Here is a 24,385-nt window from a genome sequence, read left to right on the forward strand (position 1 = left end):
GGTACCACTTATTATGCTATGTATGCTTTTATTATATAGACAGTACCAATACTGTAACCTTGGAACTTTGACCATATTAAAGTAGAAACCTTACGCAATTCTAGTTAAATGCTGGTACGAAAATGCTTGTGAAATTTTTTAACTTGGAATATAAATCCAGTGTGGTGGTTTTTTACAGTTTCACATTATCTGCCTGAATAAAATAAACTCAGAAAATGACCTTGTAAACTGCATTAACTACTTAACTTGAAATGTTTTGTTTTTAGCTTGTATGTTGCTGAACAGTATTTCTTATGACTTTTATTGATGCCTATTTTCTGAGATTCTGAACTAGAATATTTCATAGGGAAGTAAGTAAAGGACTATAGAAGAATATAGTCGATTATAATTTTTCATTATCCAGACAGAAGCACTAAAAGTAAATGACTTAGGGCTTGTCTCCATTGGCACTTTACAGCGCTGCAACTTTCTTGCTCGGGTGTGAAAGAACACCCCTCTCCCCTCCCCCACCCCCCCCAAGCACAGGCTGTAAAGTGCCAGTGTGGACAGTGCACCAGCGCTGGGAGCAGGTATTGTGGAGGTGTTTTTTTTCTTATAGCGCAGGTAGAACTCTCTCCATTACGTGGCTGTTTAGTTGCAGCACCAGCGCTGGAAGACATGCCCTTAGTAATTTCTGGATTTTTAGTTAGCGCAGTGCTGTAGTGTTTAGGTGGCTTTCTGTTTCACAGGAATGTTGTAACCCAGACAAAACGGTTCTCTTTGAGAGAAACTGTTTATACTAAATTGTACAATTCTTTTTTCAGTGTAGCAGCTGTGTTAGTGTCTGTATCCGCAAAAAGAAAAGGAGTACCTGTAGCACCTTAGACTAACATATTTATTTGAGCATAAGCTTTCGTGAGCTACTGCTCACTTCATCAGATGCAAATTTTACAACTTTTTTGTAAAACTTTTTTTCTAATACACAAACCAATGAAAATGTCTTGCTGATCCTATTTGCTGTATCATAGATTTTTGTCATGATTGCCTGCACGATATAGTTTTGTCGTCAGTATCTGGATGAACTTTATTGGGTTGACACCTCAGAGAAATTTCAGAGGGGAGCTCTGTGCAATTGTTTCTTTTGCAGTGACTTTTCAAATGCTGGTTCCCTTTGGCACTCAGGACCTTTGTGTGTTTGTACAGCCATTAGAAGAGATTTAAGACTCTTTGGGTTGTTGTATATAGAGATACTAATAGTTCTACACCTTGTTCATTGAATCCAGAGTCTTATTCCAATAATTATTACACACATGTATAAGGCACACAGCAGTAATATCTGAATACTACTTGCAAAATGAAAAACATAGGATCCATGTTTTTGCAGATCATAAAGCATATTCTGTGCAATCATTTCCCATCAACATACTTTCCTCCTAGAGCCAGGGAATTTGCAACTGGAAGACTAATTTGAATTTAAAACAAACAAAAATTAAAGAGTTTGCAGGAAAGTCTTTATGATGTAATAAAGTTCCTTGTTTTAACTCCTTTCTTTATAATGATACTTTATTTAAAATTTGGCACCAAATGTTTTTCTTAATGTTTCAGAAGCAGAGCGCTCTGAAAGGAATACATTTGCTGAAAGGCTTTCTGCGGTTGAGGCTATTGCAAATGCGATCTCAGTAGTATCAAGCAATGGTCCAGGAAATCGGGCAGGATCATCAAGCAGCAGAAGGTATAAACTGGTTTTAACAAGCTTGTTTTGTACGTTGAGTACCCCTTGTATATTAATGAAACTATAAAAGGTGATATTAGGAATAGCAATTTCAATATTCTCATCTACTTTGCCATCACAGATATTGCACTCTAATGTACGCAGACCACACAAACTGCAATCATAAGCCTATCCTCGAAGGCGGGGGAAGGGGGTTTTGGTTTTTTTTGCCTTTTAGCTGTGGTCAAGCATGAGGTGCTGTTGTCAGATTAAGGAGAAGAAAATGGGGATGTAGTGATTAAAGTGCAGGAGTGAGGGCCAGACAGGCTTGGTTCTGTTTCTAGCTCTAGCATAGACTTGTGGGCGTGTCTCAACTACTCTGGCCTTCAGCTTCTTCAACTGTGTATTAGTACTTATCTACAACCTGGAGATTTTGAGGCTTTAATTAATTGCTGTTTATAATGTGCTTTGAGAGTCCAGGAATAAAAGTGTTATAGAAGTGTTTGAAAATTGCTACTTATATTTACATCTTAAAACTTCTAGGATAGGCTTATGATTTCAGTGTGTGTGGTCTGTATATATTAGAGTGTAATTTCTGTGATGGCAAAATAAATGAGTAATATTGTAATTGATACTCCTAATATCTTTTATAGTGATCCATTCTGCAAGCTTCTTGGATTCTTGCAACTCTTATTCCCCTTTCTCCCCCAACTAATCATTGCTGTTGAGGGATTGGTGGGGGTGAGAGGGTATGGTACCTATGTTGCTCTAAGTCATTGATAAACTCACAAGGTGTCCCTATTTATTTGCTGTCTTCAGGACCTCTAATTTCATTAAGTGTTTCCCCCCACAAGTTTGGTTTGCCTTTAACTACAAAAGTTTTTCTTTGATTTATAATTAGGTAATATACTTAATGTGGAAGTGAATTTGTTCTGTTTGGTTTGTATTCAGTTTGAGATTAAGGGAGATGATGAGAAGATCCTTGCGAGCAGCTGGATTGGGTAGACATGAAGCTGGAGCTTCATCTAGTGATCACCAGGACCCAGTTTCTCCACCAATAGCTCCTCCCAGCTGGGTTCCTGATCCTCCTGCAATGGATCCTGGTAAGATTGCTAACGTATCAATTGAGTGTAAAACTAAACATGGTTTTAAAAAAAACAATAAGAAACTAATGACTTTAAAGGTGAATCTAAAATTTAGTGTATGAGACTGAAATGTATAGATTTTAAAAAATGTCCTGAAGAGTAAGTAATGTTAGTAATGGACTAGTCAGATGTACTTTTTGTATGGAAGCAGTGATTTAGAATTTAAAAGCACTTATTCAAACTGGTACAATAAACAAAATTTGTTTAAAATGCTGTTGCCAAACTTTTTTAACAACCAGACTTTGCTATAATGTTGGCTACATTGATGTCAGCCTAATGACATGACTTTTTGCTAAAAGCAAATTGTCAGTTAAATATAAAGAACAGATGTATAGTGTAGCTAGATACTGCAGAAAAAGCTTGTTGTTAGGGATGTTTTTTATATATTGATGTACATCCTGCTATTCTGTTTACTGAAAGATGGTGACATTGATTTTATCCTGGCCCCCGCTGTGGGATCTCTTACCACAGCAGCGACTGGCACTGGCCCAGGACCTAGCACCTCCACCATACCAGGTGAGAACCTGCTCTTTATCTGGATATGCTTTAGAAGGGGGGAAGGGGGAATCACAAAAGCTACCTTTTGATAGGTTTTGTGTATCCCAACTGCTCCTTCTTTGTAAATACAGATAGTTTTGGCTTGAAGCAGCATTTTACCACTATTCTTAAACTTATTTTTATGTAAAACACAGCTCAATAGAACATCACATAAACTTTTATTTACCTGTAAATTTTGTGCATGTGAAAACTGTCAATAGTAATATGAAATTGTGCTATCTGTTTCAGCTCATAACATTTCACATTCGCAAATCTTACATCCTTTATATACAGTGAAATGCATGTGTTGCTGAAACTGCCAAGACTGTCATAGTCAAGGTGATGATTGATAACCTTAATACAACTATGTCTTTTTGATGAAATTATTTTTATTAAATGACCCCCTGTAAGAGGGACCCACTTTAGGGATTGTTTCCACAGAAGTATTTTTTCTAATTACAGGTCCTTCTACCGAACCGTCTGTAGTAGAATCAAAGGATCGGAAGGCAAATGCTCATTTTATACTGAAATTGTTATGTGATAGTGTCGTTTTACAACCTTATCTTCGAGAACTACTATCAGCCAAGTAAGGGTTTTCAAATGAAAAGTGCTGCAATTGTTTAAAACAAATGTCCCCTGAAGATGGTACATGAGCTGAAACTTACTCATGAACATCTTGGTTAAAATGTCTTCAATATGTAGGCAAATTTTAAATATGAAACGGTATATTAAACTAGTATTACTGCAGAATGTCTGCAAGAGTGTGTGCACACAGATACATGGATTACAGAGTACTTTACTTCTCAAGTAATCCCTTTGAGGATATTTAATCTAGGCACTTAACACTGTGATACTGCTGTATTGGAGAAGGGTGTATCATAAGAAATTGACACAAGATCTAGAGATTCTTTGTGAAGAAAGATGAAATGGAATCCAACTTAATATCTTTGGATAAGACGAGGCTTTGAAATTAACTATTTTCACAATTGACAAGATTGATAAAATTGATAAACTATTCATAGTAGGGAGAATTCATACTAATTAAGAAACAAAGGGACACTACTTAAATGTCAGGAAACTCTGGAACTTTGACAGACATATTGCCCATTGTGCAATAAAAGTTTGCTATAAGATACCAAAGAGGACTAAAGCAACATTTGAATTCTTTTCTCATGAAAGACTATTTAGATTATTACAGTAAAAAAAAGACACTCTTAATTAATTGCGTTTCTCCCTTTAATCAACGTGACAAAGTTTTAAATATATGGTAAATTATTAAATTACCAACTCCCTGCTTTTCCTTAGTGTCTGCGCTATACTAACTTTATTTTATAATCTTTCCAGTTTTGTTCTGTTACACAAAAAAATTCATTCTTTTTGGTTATTACTTTATATGTACTAATATTCAGCAGCCTCATTTATCCAGGCTAATTCCTGTTTATATAGGTTTAAGTTGGCCTCTTTCATAGCTTTCTATTGTAACTACAAGTTCAGCATTTTTCGACTTACTTGGTAATAACGTTACAAATTTGTTTACTAGAGATGCAAGAGGTATGACACCATTTATGTCTGCTGTTAGTGGCAGAGCGTACCCTGCTGCAATTACCATTCTGGAAACTGCACAGAAAATTGCCAAAGGTAAATGAGTTTCAAATATGTTTTATGCATACCGAGCGGTTTCCTTTTTTTAATTTTCGTTTTGGCATACATAGAAAGACAGTAAGTGAATGCATAACTAACATGCATTCTTTTATGTAAAATTTCATACGTTCGGGTAAATGCTGGTGTTCAAAATTTACCCCTCCCAAAATATGGTGCCTGTGTCATGGATAATTTGCTATTTGAGAACATGTACTAATATGTGTATTAATAATAGCTATGGAGTTTTGTTAATACTACTACTTTGCTCTAACAAGGCCTTTCATTCAAGGATCTTGTTGCTTTACAAACACTAATGAATTAAGATAGTATTCTCAAAGTGCTGAATGATTAAACTTCACAGTACTCCTGTAATATAAAGGGATCACTTGATCCACTACTTAAGTTTATTCTTTCTGGTTTGGAATATAATATCTGATGCAACTGTACACATTTAGGTCCCCTTCCTGCGAAGACTTAAGCACCTGCTTAACTTCCTATCATAGTTATCTGCAGGTGTTCTTTGTAGGGAAGACCTATAGTGTGTTGGAGAAGAAGTCTTCTAAATATTATTGGGAGCATTTTGTCGTTCATATTTCTAACTCTTTTAAAATGGATTTTACTATGAAAAACTTTGTTTTAAAAGACTTATGCTTGAATTTTTCTAGCTGAGGCAACTTCTAGTGAAAAAGAGGAAGATGTGTTCATGGGAATGGTTTGCCCATCTGGCACAAACCCAGATGATTCTCCTTTATATGTTTTGTGTTGTAATGATACATGCAGCTTTACGTGGACTGGAGCAGAGCACATTAATCAGGTAAGGAAACACATTCCCATTTAACTTATTAAAAAGTGTTTAAAACTATGCCTTGTCTGTACTTTAGAGTTAGTGTTACTGAACACCAGTGGCCCTATTCTTGTATAGATGAACTTCATCTATTAATTCATTTTAACAGTTTGGAGTTGTGCTATAGTCGTCTTTATCTAGTTCCACTTCTCAAAATGGAAAACATAAATCGGTAGCTGTTTTTGGTCAAAACCTTGTTGCTAGTAGAGTTCTAGGGCTGTTTCCCTGAACAGCTTGGACATAGATTTGTAAGTGAGCAGAGTATTCTGTAGTCTGAAGGATTAACTAGCAGAAATGTTTCACAGTAGTTCTATTGTGTGTTAAAGGAATATTTTAAAAAGCAAGGTTTTAGAGGCATTGCAGTCTTTGATTAACCAACAAAAATGCACCTACTCAACAACTTTTAAAGTCCATTTTTACCCTAGGGCCACTACAGCCACCCTTTAAGCCTTAATGCAGCTCTAAAAATTGAGGTTGTCTTCCTTTCAGCTTGCTTTTATTCCCCCAGAACTGTCCTGTTGCTCAGTCTTGCCTTAGTTTGACATTCAGTTTTAATAGCTTCACTTTTACTGAAAGAATACCAAAAGAAAGCAATGTACAGTAAAAGCTGTTTTATCTGGTACTTCACCAACCAGAAAGCTCTATAAACTGGCATTTCTGATCTTCATTGACAGTCCGGTTTATAATCTGGCAGGAGGTTTATAGTCTGGCAGAGGGGGTGTGGAGCGTGGGCTCTGGGAGGGCATTTGGGTGAAGGAGGGGACTTGGGGCAGCAGGTTGGGGCGCGGGAGCGAGTGCTGGGCCCTGGATCTGGGGGGCACTCACCTCAGGTGGCTCCCCACAAGTAGCGACCTGTCCTGGCTGCTCCTAGGTGGAGGCGCGGCAGGCGGCGCTGCATGCTGCCCCTGCCCCGAGCACTAGCTCCACAGCTCCCATTCGCTGGGAACTGTGGCAGTGGGAGCTGCGTGGGTGGCACGTGGAGCAGCCTGCCAGCCTTTGCCTAGGAGCAGCCAGGACAGATCGCCGCTTGTGGGGAGCCGCCCAAGGTGAGCCTCCGTCCCGTCTCTCTCTCTCACACTCTCACTCACACCCCCACCCCCACCCCCCCAGTGCTCCAACCCACTGCCCTGTGCCCCCTCCCGCACCCAAACTCTCTTCCTTAACCAGCATTTTTCACTTACTGGCATCTCCCATCCCCCTAACATGCTGGATAAAATAGCTTTTACTGTATGTAAGTACACTGTAATATACTTAATCCTGTATTATTGTAGAAGATGGAGGTGGACCGGATGAACTTTTGAGGTCTCTTCCAGCACTACATTTTTGATATTGAAGTGAATATTGATACTAGATATCCATCGTGAGGGGGAAATTATGCATATAACTTCAAGTTTATAAAATGGAGATTTTTTTCATTCTAGGATATTTTTGAATGCCGAACATGTGGCTTACTGGAATCTCTTTGTTGTTGCACAGAATGTGCAAGGGTTTGTCACAAAGGTCATGATTGCAAGTAAGTACACACTGAGTTAGACAAACTGATGTCTTAATTGGTTCCATTCACTAACTGCTTTCTCTTCTGATTAGTAGTTGTTTCAAATTCATTAGTTTATGCTACAAAATACTTGCATATTAATTAACTATTAAAAATTAACGTAATATGAACCAGTCTATATCCATACATTTTTTTTATATCCATAAATGTTTTTAGTCTTTCTGCTATTTGACTGGAGGCAGTGGCATACAGAGTAAATGGTTAACATATTCAACCACAACCTCCGAAGTTTGCTTATATAGGAATAAAATGTGAACCAAAGCTATGAAGTATCAAAACAAATTTAAAGTATGTTCCCCCTAACAAGTAGCCCTGAGCAAGGGATAAATGGGCTAGAAACCAAATATATATCCAAAATATTTGATTGCTACAAATTTGAAGCTACAGTCCAGGTAAGTTCATTAAACCGCTTAAGCCCAGCTTCATTAATATCAAACATATATAAATTAACAAGTTATCAGCTCATACCCACAAAGATGTGCTTGTCATTTTTAAGAATCTTTGATTTTTCTTCAGTAGAAAAAAGGATTTTCAGTTTAACTTTTTGATGCTGTGGAGATCCCTTTTATTTTTTTAAAAAAAAAGTAATCTGAAATGTGAAAAGCTGTGTAGTGAAACTGTCATGCTAAATCAGTAGTAGAACAGAACACCAATAAACTAAAGTTGAGTTATTTAGGCATTGTAATTTTTTTCTCTAAAATGAGCGTGTTTACTGTTTCAAAAAGTTTATAGTAGAAAATGAAATTTATTTAAAAAAACAAAAACCCAAAAGCTGTCTTCAGTAAATATTTTAAAAATGAATTTCTGAACAGTGATGGTAAAGATTTTTATTTGTTTCAGGCTCAAGCGAACATCCCCAACAGCCTACTGTGATTGCTGGGAAAAATGCAAGTGTAAAACACTAATTGCAGGTCAGAAGTCTGCTCGTCTTGACCTACTTTACAGACTGCTTACCACTACAAATCTGGTCACAATGCCAAATAGCAGGCAAGTTTGTATTTGTAGTGACTTGGGGTGAGGGAGTAGAAGGAATAAAATATGTGACAGGTTTGTTTTTAAATATTTTTCTTACTAATGTATTCTGCATTACAGGGGGGAACATCTTCTATTATTTTTAGTACAGACAGTTGCCAGGCAAACTGTGGAACACTGCCAGTACAGACCACCTAGAATTAGGGAAGATCGTAATCGTAAAACTGCAAATCCTGAAGGTGAGCCTTTTTTCAATGAAAAGAAAAATATGTAGGTCTCTGCATTTCACTCCCTTTCTCACATACCACTCTTGCCTCGTTTTCTCTTTAGATTCTGATATGCCTGATCACGATTTAGAACCTCCACGATTTGCTCAGCTTGCTTTGGAACGTGTTTTACAAGACTGGAATGCGTTGAAATCTATGATCATGTTTGGCTCCCAGGAGAATAAAGACCCGTGTGTATTTGCAAATATTATTTCAATTTTTTTTAAACTCTTGTTTTTGAGATCTGTCAACTTATATAAATTTTTTTTCATTTTGCTTTGTTTTTTCCAAGTCTTAGTGCAAGCAGTAGAATAGGTCATCTTTTGCCTGAAGAACAAGTTTACCTTAATCAGCAAAGTGGTACAATTCGGTTGGACTGTTTTACACATTGCCTTATTGTCAAGTGCACAGCAGACATTTTGGTAAGCACTCTTAGCCATGTTTTAAATTAATTTTGTACATCCTGCAATATCCATTAGATATTGATACGTTTAAGAGTTGGTTTTTAATTCAGTTTCAAAGGGTATGGGGTTTTCCATCCAATTCTGCTCTTATGTGATCTACTGATATGCCTTTTTTACATTAAGGGAACGAGCACATTTTTAGATACCAGTTTTCTGTGAATCTTTAATTTAGACACTTGAAACAAAACGCATTAAGCATTTCTAGTGTGATTTCTTACCACATAAATAATGCATTATAATGTTGTTTCCATAGCTTTTAGATACTTTGCTGGGTACCCTTGTAAAGGAGCTACAAAATAAATACACTCCAGGGCGTAGAGAAGAAGCTATTGCCGTTACAATGAGATTTCTGCGTTCTGTGGCAAGAGTTTTTGTTATTCTTAGTGTGGAAATGGCTTCATCCAAAAAGAAAAAGTAAGGATTGTGTTTTACTCATTACATAAATAAATGTGTATGAACTGGTGTTTAGTCATTAATAAGGAAAACACTAAAATGGTCCTGTGGGGATAGTTGATCCATGGGGCTTCTGAAACTAGCCTTTTACCTCTGGAGATCTGGATTCATATGATATTTAAGTTTCATATAAAAAGGAATGGTTTGACTCTCTATTTTAGTCTCTATTTTATTTTAGTCTCTATTTTCCCATAGCGTAATTAGAGAGATAAGGTGGGTGAGGTAATATCTTTTATTGGACCAACTTCACTTTCAAGCTTTCACGCTACAGAGACCTGAACAAGAGCTCTGTGTAGCTCAAAAGCTAGATATTACCTCACCCACTTTGTCTCTCTAATATCCTGGGACCAACACAGCTACAACAGCATGCATAATATAGTCACACAGTTCAGCACAACTGGCAGTTTGTAGTAGTGTCTCCAGACTTAGTGTCAGGTGTCACAGGTCAAAGATGAGTGGTGTTGGTGGAACTGTGAAGTTTACATCACACATGGCTCTACACAGTGCTGCATTGGACCTGAGCTTTTATAAATTGTGTGCTGACCTTACTCTAGTTAAGATATAAAAGGAACCTTAAATTTTAATGTTGAAAGGGTTCTGTTTTTTATACAAAATGTACTGCCTTGACCAACTTTGTTCTGTCAACAGTACACTTATTTGTGCTCCCTCATTTTTGAGGTATTAACAAGAAGTAGTCAAACTAGAATTAGTTGAGAATTTTTCAATAAATGCTGATAAAAGCTAAAGCAAACTTTTTGTTGGGGGAGGGAGGGAGAGGGGGAGGGAGGGAGGCAGGTAGGCTCACCCACCCCAGAATATTCAGTGGTTGGCTGCTCATCTGGGATGAGACTTAGTTTCAAGTACCTGCTCTAATGGAAATGTCTTCAAAGTGGAACTATTCCAACAGAAAAAACAGAGACCCCACACCTCAGAATAACTATTGGCGATGGTTAGGACGCTGACTTGGAATGTAGGAGACTGGCAGAGCAGGGATTTGAACCTGGACATTTCTCATCCCATGTTAATGCCCTAATCCCTAGGTTGGCTGTTCTGGGGGAGGGGTGAGAATCTGTTGTTTTTTTGTTTTTGTTTTTTGTGTTTGTTTTGTACTGGTGCAGAACAGGAAAAGTTAGGAAATCTCTCTGAAAACTTTGCAGGATGGGAAGACGGTTCCCCCAGTAGCTCTAATTCTAACCCTCTTTTGACCAGCATCATCATAAATTATTGCAATTTCTGTATCTTCACTTGCTTCACTTGCAGTGTGACTGAGTGTTTTGCTTTAGTTTTGAGAATGCATTACACATATTGTCTCATATTCTGTCATTGGTTAATAATTTTTACCCATATATAGCTTATAAACACTTTTTTTCAAAAGATGACCTACCTATTTGATTCTTCTTTCCACCATTTTTTTTTCTAGCAACTTTATTCCACAACCAATTGGAAAATGTAAACGAGTATTCCAAGCACTGCTACCCTATGCTGTGGAGGAGTTGTGTAATGTAGCGGAATCCCTAATTATTCCAGTCAGGATGGGTATTGCGCGTCCTACTGCACCCTTTACTCTTGCTAGCACTAGTATAGATGCCATGCAAGGCAGTGAAGAACTATTCTCTGTGGAGCCTCTACCACCAAGACCATCATCTGATCAATCTAGCAGGTAAAGTTAACTACTTATTCTATTCATCTCGTTATGTGCTTGCTACAATATGGTTTTGGAATGTTCTTTAAAGAATCATTTGATGTATTTAGTAGCAGAATGTAGAGGCTCCATATTACAAGTAAAATGTTTCCAGAATACTTGGCCATGAGTATATAAATCACAAAAAATTGTGTGGCAGCATCCACCAGAACATCATAAAAGAATAACTCGCCTGTGTACTTTGCATCTGGACCTGTAAGGGTGTGAATACAGGATGCTTTTTACAATGCATGGGAGGCAGGAAAAAACCTAGTCAGTTGTTCTGAGGTAATCTGGTATTGTTTTGGCTGAGTCCAGAGAAATGCAACTGCTACTGGAGACCCCCAATGAGCATGAGAGCAAATCTCTGACTGTATTGTGAACACAGAGAGATGAAGACAGTCTGATTCCAGCCCAAGTGCAGTAAGGGGTAATGATATTGAAGCTCAATCACAGGGGGAGACACTCTAGATCAAGTAATTTTAGACAGAAGATAAGCAGAAAAAATGCTGGTGTCCAGCAGTACTGGAGAAGTACTAATGGCTGGGTAAGAACAGCACTTTGCTAGTGCCCATGGTACTTTCCTTTTTTCACTGACTAGTGCTGTCATCCTGTCCCACGTACATGAACACACTGATTAATTCCTGCTGTTTGGGTATGTTTGCAGAAAGGTGAACATGTGCTGAGTAAGTGATAATCTAACTGTTCATTTTAGTCTAATTTGAAAGTGTTTTCTTTATCTGGAAGAAAGGAAAGGAAAAGGCTGGTCCTCCTAATTTGATAGTAATTTAAATCTGAGGAAGTCCTTTTGTTCTTCCATCCTCACACTTCCACGAGATTTTTAGATTAGCTCTGTTGTGAGGAGGGAAGTGAATGACTACTACTTTGTTAAAAATATTTACAGTGTAATTTTTTCTGTTGCCATAGTTTACTTATGAGTCTATTTTGTTGTAGTTCCAGTCAGTCTCAGTCCTCCTACATTATAAGGAATCCTCAGCAGAGACGGATCAGCCAGTCACAGCCAGTTCGTGGCAGAGATGAAGAGCAAGATGATATTGTATCAGCAGATGTGGAAGAGGTTATTTTCTTAATTTTTCGCAATTTGGTACATAATGTGCATTTTGATGTTTAAATATCAGTGCATAATCAATCAATGGCACTCACCTCTGAGCTAGAAAGTCATGAATTCAGTACTTGAGCATATACATGGTATAGAGACTGCAGTGGCCTCCAGGAATGCTGCAAGTAAGGTCTTCTGTACACTGGAAAAAAGTGTGGTGAAAGTCTGCGTTACAAGACAGTAGTGCCTGACGTGATTAGAACATGGTTCAGTCTTGCTACGGAAATGGGGTTGGACTGAATGGTGGTGTAGACATGTTCTTAAACGTTTGAATTTTGCAAAACTAGAACATGATTCAGAACACTGTTAAAGTAACACTCAGTCCTTTACATGCTGCATGTTTCAAGTGTGTTAGGTGATATTTTGTTGTAACAATCTGTTAACATATGTAGATTTCAGAGCATAGGTCCACCAAGAGGAGATGTCCTTTAGATAAGATCCTTTGTAGTTTTCTAGGTGGATGATTAAAAAACAAAACAAAACAAATACTACAAACTCAGAAAGGATTAGTTAATCCTGGTGTTTGTGGCCAACATTTCCCTTTCAATATTAGATTCTGATGTCCAAGGCAACTTTTATTTTTGGATGTCTTGTCTGTTCCATAATATTCCATTTGTGAACTGTCAAATGAGCTGCCACACAAACCAGTGCAAATAAATGCCTTCCTCCTCACCTCTACCAGAATTGTATGCCCATTTTATACTAGTATTGCTGCAGGAAACAGAATTGTCACTTTGCAGTATGATTCACAGAACAAAATTCAGGAAAAAGCAGACAGCTTGTACTTGAATAGAATGAAGATAAATATACATGTTACAGCATAAAAATAAAAAGCATTTTCCAGGTTGAAGTGGTTGAGGGAGTAGCTGGAGAAGAAGACCACCATGATGAACAAGAAGAACATGGAGAAGAAAATGCTGAAGCAGAAGGACAACATGATGAGCATGATGAAGATGGTATACACTTTTCATTCATAATGCAAAAGGAGCATCTCTCCTTCCTCTTCCTCCCTCTCCCACCCCTTTAAAAGACAAGATTCTGGACAAACTAGTTAACAATAGTACAGTTAACAATAATACAGCATAAAGAAAGTAATAAATTGAAATTTGAATACATCAGAGCCAGGAAGCCTGTGAAAGAATAGATGAGTTTGCTGAACTACCAAGGAATAAAGGGAGCAATTAAGGAGGCTAAGGTATTGCAAAGAAGCTAACGGCTTCTTAGCAATGGTCTTCACCACAGAGAATTTTGAGGCAATACAGACTTCATAGTTTCACTTTTCAGCTAATAAATGGGACACTAACTGATTGAGGTTTCAAAGTGATGGAACAAATTGACAGCTAAAGACTAACAAATTGCTCTAGGCCCTGATGATGATGATCCAAGAGTTCTGAAGGAACTTAAGGTCAACTTACAGCAGTGTCTATACCATGCTATGTTGACTAGAGATGCTCTCCCACCAACTTACATTCCGCCTCTCAGGGAGGTGGAGTACAGATGTCAATGGGAGAGCACTCTGCCATCGACTTAGCTTGTCTTCACCAAACCTGCTAAATCGACACCATTGTATAGATCGCAGCACTGCCGATTTAGCAGGAAGCATAGACAAGCCTTATTAAACAGCAAAACCAATTCTTTTTAGCCTATCGGCAAAATAGTAGAAAAAAAAAAACTGATGTATATAATTTATTTGAAATTTCAAAAAGCATTTAAACAAAGTCCCTCACAAGAGTTACGGGCTAGAAACGGGCATAGATTAAAAAATGAGTCAAAATAGTCAGTATTAAATATGAGAAAAGATCAGGTGGGGTTTTCCAAGGATTCATAAAAGGACTGGTTTTTATTCAGTACAAATATTAATGATGTAATAAGTGGAGTGAATAGAGAGAAGGCAAACATTTTAGATGACAGTTATTTAGATTCTTCAAGACTAGAGAAGATAGGATGACTGGGGAGACATCATAAAGAGAGGCAAATGGATAGCATGATGTCAAACAAAATACAGTATTGCCAAATGCTAAGTAATACAGGTTGAAGAAAATAATTTGAACTGCTAACGTATGTTTATATCAGACGGATGTAAATCTTTTATGTTTGAGGCCTTAAGACCAGCACAAACTGTGTTAGGTTAGGAAAGATTTCTTCCTAATTGTCTATTATGGGAACTGTTGTACTTTTGTCTGAATTGTCTGGTATCAGCCATTGTCAGAGACAGTATGCCAGCCTAGATGGATCAAACGTATGATGAAATATGGCATTTTCTATGTTTCTAAAGGATTGCCCTGGATTTTCCTTTTGAACCATTTTATTTGCAGGTAATCCTGATTATCCGGATTTGGGTTTGTCCAAAACTGAAATGTGACTAGAAACTATCAAACTCAAGGCTTCAGCTGCTTCCAAGATACTCCGTTTATATGTACATTTTATTTCTTGAAACAGAACATGATCCTGTAGTTAAAGACTATGTAGTACATATGCACAGGCAGAATTAATAAGGCTGGAAGTGCCACTTTAAATGTAGAATCTTGTGGCTTGAGTTCTTAATGAGTTCTTAATTCTCAAAACTTAGAAGAAATAAAAGTGTAGAAGTGAGATGGCTTTAAGATGGTTAGTGCTCTGTTATAAGCATGAGGTGTTGTAAATATGCAGGACTACACAAATTCCTTTTATATTAAATTATTTTCCTGTAAGCATTAGATGTTAATATTGTATTTTTTCATTTTTGCAGGCAGTGACATGGAGCTGGATCTACTAGCAGCAGCTGAAACAGAAAGTGACAGTGAGAGTAACCACAGCAACCAGGATAATGCTAGTGGGCGTAGAAGTGTTGTCACTGCAGCTACTGCGGGATCAGAAGCAGGTACACCATTTGCATTGGTCTTCATTTAAACTTGGAAGCCAGGATTTAGGCATATGTGATAAAGGAAAGTATCTAACTGATTAAATACAGGTTGGGAGAGACTTTACTTGTCGGCTTCTGGTACAAAATCTTTGAAGGGTCACATGCTGCCTAGTGCCAAAGGCAGTAAAGGGCAGGGGAAATGTGGGGAAATAGTTAGTTCTACCCCCAATTTGTAGGGGAGTCCCTTAGCACTTAAATTAGACTTTTCCTCCTATAATCTTGTCTCTGAAGCTTCCTTCGCCTCTGTTTTTCTCACTTAATGTCTTATGTTTGTCTACAGTGAGACAGCAGTGTGCAGCCTTCTTAAGAGAAATGGGCTCTTGTAGTATGGCTTTCTGCCTATATTCTGTTGCTGTGCAGCTATTGGCATCAGTGTGAAAATACCTGGGAGTGTTGTAAAAGTCAGCTTTAAATGTTTTAATGTTTCTTTTCCCTATGTAACTTGAACACTACTTTTAAGTATTTTTGAGAGCAACTGTTCTGCCTTCTTGTTTGGGAGCTGGATCCTTCTAAATCCGAGGTTGAAGTCATCTGAAGGTCAAACTCCTACATTGACTTTCTGCTCTATTACCTGTTAGTGAAAAGGACTGTGGTTTTAAATAAAATGTTCCTTAATCATTTAACTGTCTTTCAGAACATAAGTAAAACTAATTTGATTGCCTTTCCATAAAACTGTCATGGAAAGTTAGCAATAGTATTTTAAGGACAATTTCTTAGAATGCATTTCTGGATATTCTGTAAGCATGGTACTTGAATGTTACAAGTGTAGTTCTTTTTCAGGAAGAAGTTTTCAAACACTTATTATATATGTACAATAGTCTGACTGTGCATCACTGCTTATAAATAAATTACAGTAAACACTGTTTTCCTACATAGGTGCTAGCAGTGTTCCAGCATTTTTTTCTGAGGATGATTCTCAGTCAAATGACTCCAGTGATTCAGACAGCAGCAGTAGCCAGAGTGATGACATAGAGCAGGAGACGTTCATGCTTGATGAGCCTCTAGAGCGAACCACAAATAGCTCTCATGCCAATGGTGCTGCCCAAGCTCCCCGTTCAATGCAGTGGGCTGTACGCAACACCCAGAATCAGAGAACAACTAGCACGGCTCCATCAAGTACATCTGCCCCAGCAGGCAAGTCTCAGCAAAGGGAATGCACGTACATCATTTATAAATGGTTTTGGTTTTGCCGTTTAGTAAGACTTGTCTATGCTTCCTGCTAAATCGACAGTGCTGTGATCTATGCACTGGTGTCGATTTAACAGGTTTGGTGAAGACAAGCTAAGTCGGTGGCAGAGCGCTCTCCCATTGACGTCTGTACTCCACCTCCCCGAGAGGCAGAATGTAAGTTGGCGGGAGAGCTTCTCCAGTCAACATAGCATGGTATAGACATTGCTGTAAGTTGACCCTAAGTTATGTGGACTTCAGTTACGTAACTTACATAATTGAAATAGCGTAACATAGGTCAGCTTCCAGCATTAGTGTAGACTAGCCCATAGGATTAAGTGTTAAGTATGTTTTCTTAACCACATATCTTTTTGGTGTAGCTTAAGAGGAACATGTACAGTCTTAAAGTGCTTTGCCTCTTTAAGCTTTAGTTAAGAAATTAGTAAAATACAGTATTTACTCCTGCTCCAAGAAGATATTAGTATTAAGTTTTATTAGTTAGAGCTGCAGGGCCAGTACAGGTACATTATTCATGTTTAATCACTTACAAGTTTAGTTTATTTTAATAACTTTTTCTGTTGTCAAACACAAGAATTAGTAAAGGGTATATAAAATCATTAATGGTGTCATACTTTCTCTTATCTTCAGCAAGTTCAGCAGGTTTGATTTATATTGATCCATCAAACTTACGTCGAAGTGGCACCATCAGCACAAGTGCTGCAGCAGCAGCAGCAGCTTTAGAAGCTAGCAATGCAAGCAGCTATTTAACATCTGCAAGCAGCTTAGCGAGGGCATACAGTATTGTGATCCGACAGATATCTGATTTGATGGGTTTGATTCCCAAATACAATCATCTGGTATACTCCCAGATCCCCGCTGCAGTGAAACTGACTTATCAGGATGCAGTAAACTTGCAGGTATGGTGTAACTAGAACATTCTCGACATTAATGCTGGTTTCAGTGCTAACATTTTTTAAAAATAAAATACTTGTATTTGCATTCCAGTTAATTGCTGTAGAACTTTAAATGTTTTTAACGCGTTGAATTATCCATATTTCACACAGAGTAATCTAATCTCTCTGTAAAACCATTTAGTGTAAAATTTTCAGATCTTAGAGTTGAAATTGTGCACACAAACTTTGCATTATTGCTTCTTGGCATTTTTGTAGCTCCTTCTGTCCATGTTTGAATGCTTTGAAATAATGTATTATGGCTTGCAAAACTCATCTCTGGGCATAATTTGTGTACACCAGCACAGTAGTTCCCCTTCCCTGACCCCAAACAAAACACCTTGCAGTAAAATCATTCTCAACAAACTCAGTCAACCTATGCAGGAACAAACCCACGATAAACGTATGTAGAAACAAGAGTTTTTTTCCACTCCCCTCTTCAGAGAGAACACTCCAGGTCACCAACTCAAGAGTCAATAGCAGCATTGTGTTCCCAGTTCCTTTAGCCTCTGTGCTGGGGCCCTAGTCTCCAGGCAAGTCTCCTGACTCTTGCCTCGGTCCCCAGGTCAGGTGATCTGTAAGAGAACTCCCCACAGTGTTCCATTCCCCAGGCCTCCCTGCTTGTGAGTCCTGCCCCTGTTCAGGGAACATCTCTTCAGGACCAACCCCTTAACATCCCTCAGCCATCCACTTAGGTCTTCACTCTGAGAGATCCATTCAGTGTTCTACTCCTCAGGTCTCCCTGATGTTGCAGGTTTAATTTAGGCCCTGGAGTGCTGCACATCAATTTTTGGTGGTACTCACAGAAGAAGTGAGCTATAAGGAAGAATTTGAAAGGGTAAAAGGATGACAGCTGGCACGTGGGGAGAAAGGGAGGTCAAAGTCTAAGAGGCACCATGGAAGAAGACTTGAATGTTTGGAAAATAAACATGGGGCTTTCAGGAGGAAGGCTTGAGGAACATAGGCAGTGGGAATAGGGAGCGGTAATTTGGAGATGAAGATGAGGAACTTGAACTTCATACAAAGAGAGGAAGTCACAGAGAGGAGTGACACTGTATAAGCAGCTGGAGAGTAAGATGATTTTTAGCTATGCTATTTTCTTTAGGGCACAGTGCAGTGTGGTGGGATTTGGAGACTACCGAGATGAGCGTGCTTCAGAAATTGAGGCAAAAGATGCTCAGGATGTGGAAAGAAGTTTCTGTAGTGGGACACGAGAGGAGAAAGCTGACTGTCTTAGTTGTGGAGGAGAAACAATGCTTAGGTACTTTGGTGATTGGTGTCATTATAAATGGATCGGAAGAAAAGAGAGGACCTGATAACAGCTTGTGGGGGGTGGAGGCCAGAGAGGAATTGAATATTACACTAATATGATGAAACTCAGTAGAATGGTGAAGTTGTTTACAGTGAACTGAGATATTTTGGGAAGGTTACAGTTTTGAATATTGAGTTTGAAATGGTGGTGGGCCATTCAAGTGATGTAGAAATGACGTAATCAGGCAGTGAGTATATAGACCAGACTTGAGGAGTTTTTGAGTTGAGCTGTTGTTTGGATACACAAATGGGGTCAAGGGGAGGATCCTATTAGCATAACAGATACAATAACATGTTTGAAGTCTGCAGGGAGGGAGAGAGCTTGAAGAAGAGGGGGGCAGTGAGTAAGAGAATGAGACATTAGGTGAGGTGGGGTCAAGGGAACAGATTGAGGGGTTAGAAAATGACAGCACAGAGTTGTAGGATAGAGTCAAGGACTCAAGTGCACAGTGGTAAAGTGGAGTTGAAGATAAAGGTTGTGGAGTCAATGGAAGAGAGGGAGACTGGAGGGGGAAGATAATTCTTACGAAGCAACAGAAATATCAGAGTTTGGATGGAACACTGAAAATATGCATCTGGGAGGTGGGTTGTGTGTGATCAGCATCAAATGACACAAGATGAGGCTCTCCAAGATTGAGGTCAGAATGTTTGGCGAAGATTACCTTGAGAGATTCTGAGGTGGTGAATAAGGAGGTGTTGCATGGTGGGAGCTCCAGGCTTCTTTAGAGTAGTGATGTTTATGGGAAGCAGCTAACAGCAGAGTGGATCTTTCTGTTGGCTTTCAGGAATGGGAGGCCTCGTGAGGAGAGATGATAGAGAGATTTAAGTATTTATATTAAATCCGAGTGATTTAGAGATGTCTTGTCAATACCTCAGACTTTTAATTGCCTTTCTTTCTGTTTTTGCTTGTGATGCTGCTAACTCATTATGTCTCATCTTTGTTCAGAACTATGTAGAGGAAAAGCTTATTCCCACTTGGAATTGGATGGTTAGCATCATGGACTCCACTGAAGCTCAACTGCGTTATGGTTCTGCACTAGCATCTGCTGGTGACCCTGGACATCCAAACCATCCCCTGCATGCTTCTCAGAACTCAACGAGAAGGGAGAGGATGACGGCACGTGAGGAGGCTAGTTTAAGAACACTTGAGGGTAGAAGGTGTGAAATTTCATTTCATGTTTCAATTATATGCATTTATTCATTTTATAGTTTAACCTCTTTACTCACTCTTTACTCTGACATTTTGGGAACCTGGACCTCAAGCATAAATGTGTAACTATTTTTATAATGTAACAGGAGGCTTCCTTAATTACTATTACTATCTTCAATATGAATATATATTTTGGTAAATGAGATGCTTTCCTTGCTGATAACTAGACTGATTTTTGTCATAACCCTAAAATTCATACTCTTTCTTAAATATGAGTCACAAATGTAATCATTTGGCTATTTATACATATTAAACTTAAGGTTTTATGTTTTAATTATTGTACTTCATTTCCCAAAACTGGTAGAATTGCAGTATCTTTGAATTACAGGTATTAGAGGATATACATTCATATACTTTACATAACTAATATATGAATTTCTAAGGCACCTTACCACTGTACTATCTAAGCACCATTTATTTATCAATTTTTTCCCTAACAGGCGTGCTACTTTGCTCAGTGCCCGTCAAGGAATGATGTCGGCACGTGGAGACTTTCTAAACTATGCTCTCTCTCTGATGCGTTCTCACAATGATGAGCACTCAGATGTTCTTCCTGTTCTGGATGTCTGCTCACTGAAGCACGTAGCATATGTTTTTCAGGCCCTTATTTATTGGATTAAAGCAATGAACCAACAGACAACATTGGACACTCCTCAGCTGGAACGGAAAAGGTATTTAAGCCAACTCTAGCAAAAACAAATCCTTACTAGAATGGCAGAAATCTAATGTGCCGTGAGCCTGAAAATTCAAAAGATTTGTTCTTCTGTGGTAGGTAGCAATGTTTGGCAATCATCGTGCTCACCACTGCATCGTGTCACTGAAGCAAATATTCAAAACCTTGAAGCATCCTTAAAGCACCCTTATAAAGTTGGCTTGAAAACTTACCAGCCCACACATGCAGTCTACTCCACATTTTTCTCATGATGGTGGTGATGAAAAAATATTTTACTTTCAAAAATAATACGCTGGTCAAATAGCACTTTTCCAAGCTGCTTTAATATTCTGCTAGCTTTAATTGTGTTAAGAGATACTGAATAATCTACCTGAACTTTAAGAATGGTTTGTGGCATGTAATAGATCCATGTGACACTGACACAATTTGCATAGCAGTTAATTCCATTTGGTTTAGGCACCTAAAGCTCCTCAGACATAAGGCACATCAGAGAAGAACAAGATAGTACAAGGTATTGATACAAAAAGGTTTGTAGGAACTGGAGCAAAAACCAGCCAATATAAGCATATGGCTAGTAGGAAATGTTGGTAGTAGGAAATGCTGTAATTAAATTAGAGATCTCTGCCTTCCAGGTGCCTGTCTGGCTTTCTTTAGTGGCTGTTCAGTCTCTTTGCTTGACAAAAGAATAGTAATTAGACAGACATGTTGGCGTTTGATAATAGTTAAATACTTTCCAAAGGTGTGTGTTCTCTATTGACCTCTCCCTACTTGGGTCATGTGGCTTCCAGTGTGGAATAAAGAGTTGGCTTTGAAATCGAATAGTGGGGTTTTTTTTTAAAGAAATCTCCCATTTAAAGGCGCAATTCATCATCCTAGAGGGAGTATAAATGACAACCTTCACCCATCAATTCCCTTGCCCTTTTGAGTTTTGTGGCGCTGACGCTTGCTTATGGTTGCCAGATATATGGAGATACAACAAAAATCTCTGTCCTTGTAGTGTACCATTCTGCTCTTAGTTTTCATTATTGCACTTCTTCCAACTCTCTCATCCGGTACAATCTAATGAACTCTCAGTTCTCCATCAAATTTAAAAAAGAGGGTAGACACTAGAACATTTCACACTTCCCCCATTTTAGCTCCACTTCTTTGGCATACTTCATACTGAAATTTATTCGGAAAGTTATTGGTAAGATGACTGTCGATTAACAAGAATAAGTTAACTATTTGCCACTGATTGACATACTTTTAAAATTGCATGCTAAAAGAGTACATTTTGAGTACATTTTTAACTGTGTCCTATAGATGCAATTTTTTAATACTACAATGTCCCAGAGAAAGGATTTATAGAGCTTACCTTTCTCCAAAAGGTATCTGACCTGTCATAATTCTGACAGTGTTATCCACTGTACAACCCTTCTGTAACCTAACTCAAGTGATAATTCCTTTTCTCTTTATTTGAAACCATTGAATCTCTCCTCTTTCTCCCAGCTCCCCCCAAGCTGAATTTTTGAAACTACAGCTCAGTTCAGGTATTAATCAGAAGGAGTGCATCAGTGGAGGGTGGGACAGGGGGTGTTGAAAAGTAGTCAAGAAATACTTTCAAACTTTGTGAGTCAACTCCCAGTGTAACACAGTGGAGGCCAGTTAGGCTGATGTTAGGAGGGCACCTTCTTCAGAGAACTAAACGTATGGTAGGCTAACCACCCTTTAATTATTCTGTCACTTTTATTGCATGATATTAGTGTTATATTTTCAAAATGATTTCTTGAAGAGGAGTAACTGATTATTCTCTTACAGGACTCGGGAGCTCTTGGAACTGGGTCTTGACAACGAAGATTCAGAACATGAAAATGATGATGACACAAATCAAAGTTAGTATGAGAGAATTTCTGCCATATACCAAGATGGGACATCCTCTATACTTTTCCCCCTTTGGCTAAATAGTGGAGCCCTGCAAATCTGTGACTATCCACTTTATGTTCACGGATATCTGCGTATGTGACTATCCGCAGACCATTTTTGTGGATTGCATGCAGGTACAAATTTTGTATCTGCGCAGGGCTCTACTTAATAAAGCTTTAACTACACTTTTTTTCTGGGTGGGAATTTTGCTACTCCAATATACTATGTAAATGGCGTGAAGGAACACAAATTTGGAGTAAAGCTCTTTGTTTTTAGTAATGATCCACTTACAGGTATCACTTTACAAAATTTCTTTTCCCTTTCTTTTATCCTTTGTCCTCCATCTTCTCCCTACGTCTGTCTTCTAGGTGTGTGTGTGTGTCTCTTTCTCTCTTCCTAGTTGATGCTCCCCTTACAGTAGAGAGAGATGATTGCAGTAATGTTTTTACAATGGCAACAAAGGTTTGAACTTGATCAGGACTCATTCCAAGTTGGTACAAACTGTTGCTAGCACAACTGGGAAAGTATCATTGTTCAAGAGCACAGAATCCATAAACTGAGTGATTGTTTTGATTATTTTCCCAAGTGAATGAGTGTGGGGAGAGAATGTGGAAGCTTGTTGTTCTGCACCCAATTTAAAATACCAGTGCTCAGATACTGTGTGGTGCCATTTAAATACAAGTTAGATATTGCGTGGTTCAACTGACATGACTCCAGACTGGGGAGATAGGAGATCTGGGATGTATTTCCAGCCCTGCAACTGACTTGTGACCATAGAGGAAGTTGCTTCACTTTTCTCTGCCTGTTGTATTCAATTTGTAAAAAGATCAGCAAGTCTGATATGCTAAGCTTCTTTATGGTGATCCCAACCTGTGTGTGAGACTTTCAAGTGATGGAATTTAAGAGTCTTTGATGGATGTACTCAAGTGAAAGTTCAAGATGTTTTTCTTGGCTTTTGTTTTTTATAAAAATCACAATTTGGGGGTATAATCTACTTCTGTAAATTGAACTCTACTGACATCAGTAGAACTTCTTCACCAAAATCGGAATATGGCCCTCAACTAGTTTTGGGTTCTGTTTCCACTGCAGGAGTTGACATATGCACCAAAGAACATTTTGGGGAATGCGGAAGAATGCACTGTTGATACTTATCAGCTCCTCCAGGGGAAATATGCAGTCTTTATTTTGAGTTTTGGCAAGAGTATAAAGGAGGAATTGTTTGTCAGAATTTATTTTAAAGTAATATGTGTGTGTGTCTCTTACTGATTCATGCTAGCTCATTTGCATACTTCAGTCCCATTGGTTGAAACTAGTTAGCAAATGAAACTGCAGGTCAGGACTGAAGTGCTTTGACAGAATTGGGGATACCCAGGGGTTCAGGACTGGAAGATCAGGGGCTGCTTCAGATGCGGAGCTATATTAGCTCAGTAGGAGTGAGGCTCAGGATTTGCACTGTAGCTCCTCCACACTATTCCTGGCTCAGGTAAGATCATTTATCTTTGCCCAGTCAAAACTGTTCTAATTCATCTCAACACTGGCAGCACCAAATGAGCACAGTCAAAGGGAGAGGTGACCAAAGCAACCCTGCAAAGTTAGGTTTAGGGTAACTGGAGGGAATGAAAGGAGGGGCTGGTTGTGTTACCTCTGATGTAACAGTGCTACTGCTCAGACTCTTCTGCCTGCAGCACCAAATGGCACTGTCAAGGGGAACAACGAAGAGGAGCAGCTCAGAGGACTTAATAAAATTTAGGTTTACTGGCAGTATCCTGTAAAATTACTGCCAGTTCAGCTTACATAAGCTACGAAATGTGTGATCCTCTAGTATATTTAATTTCAACTTTGGCATTTCTTGGCTTTTAAATCCTTCATTTCTCATCCTTCATGTACTCTTAAGGTAAATTT

The 24,385-nt window shown here is 38.5% G+C and overlaps 1 protein-coding gene across 1 annotated transcript in view; it reads left to right on the forward strand.

Annotated features, from left to right (window-relative positions):
- The window catches only part of UBR5 (ubiquitin protein ligase E3 component n-recognin 5), a 140,877-nt gene that overhangs the window by 92,794 nt on the left and 23,698 nt on the right, over positions 1 to 24,385 (forward strand). Inside the window, exons 22-42 of the mRNA XM_073330413.1 lie at positions 1,585 to 1,711; positions 2,642 to 2,793; positions 3,256 to 3,351; positions 3,835 to 3,958; positions 4,913 to 5,010; positions 5,679 to 5,827; positions 7,279 to 7,370; positions 8,253 to 8,399; positions 8,505 to 8,623; positions 8,715 to 8,841; positions 8,943 to 9,072; positions 9,368 to 9,528; positions 10,988 to 11,227; positions 12,203 to 12,326; positions 13,213 to 13,324; positions 15,097 to 15,228; positions 16,147 to 16,404; positions 17,086 to 17,354; positions 19,645 to 19,856; positions 20,349 to 20,579; positions 22,379 to 22,452. Coding sequence (XP_073186514.1) covers positions 1,585 to 1,711; positions 2,642 to 2,793; positions 3,256 to 3,351; positions 3,835 to 3,958; positions 4,913 to 5,010; positions 5,679 to 5,827; positions 7,279 to 7,370; positions 8,253 to 8,399; positions 8,505 to 8,623; positions 8,715 to 8,841; positions 8,943 to 9,072; positions 9,368 to 9,528; positions 10,988 to 11,227; positions 12,203 to 12,326; positions 13,213 to 13,324; positions 15,097 to 15,228; positions 16,147 to 16,404; positions 17,086 to 17,354; positions 19,645 to 19,856; positions 20,349 to 20,579; positions 22,379 to 22,452 — 3,174 coding nt within the window. The remainder of the gene's footprint in view (positions 1 to 1,584; positions 1,712 to 2,641; positions 2,794 to 3,255; positions 3,352 to 3,834; positions 3,959 to 4,912; positions 5,011 to 5,678; positions 5,828 to 7,278; positions 7,371 to 8,252; positions 8,400 to 8,504; positions 8,624 to 8,714; positions 8,842 to 8,942; positions 9,073 to 9,367; positions 9,529 to 10,987; positions 11,228 to 12,202; positions 12,327 to 13,212; positions 13,325 to 15,096; positions 15,229 to 16,146; positions 16,405 to 17,085; positions 17,355 to 19,644; positions 19,857 to 20,348; positions 20,580 to 22,378; positions 22,453 to 24,385) is intronic.

The sequence above is a fragment of the Lepidochelys kempii genome, chromosome 2 (genome assembly GCF_965140285.1).
Source record: "Lepidochelys kempii isolate rLepKem1 chromosome 2, rLepKem1.hap1, whole genome shotgun sequence".
Taxonomy (NCBI): domain Eukaryota; kingdom Metazoa; phylum Chordata; order Testudines; family Cheloniidae; genus Lepidochelys; species Lepidochelys kempii.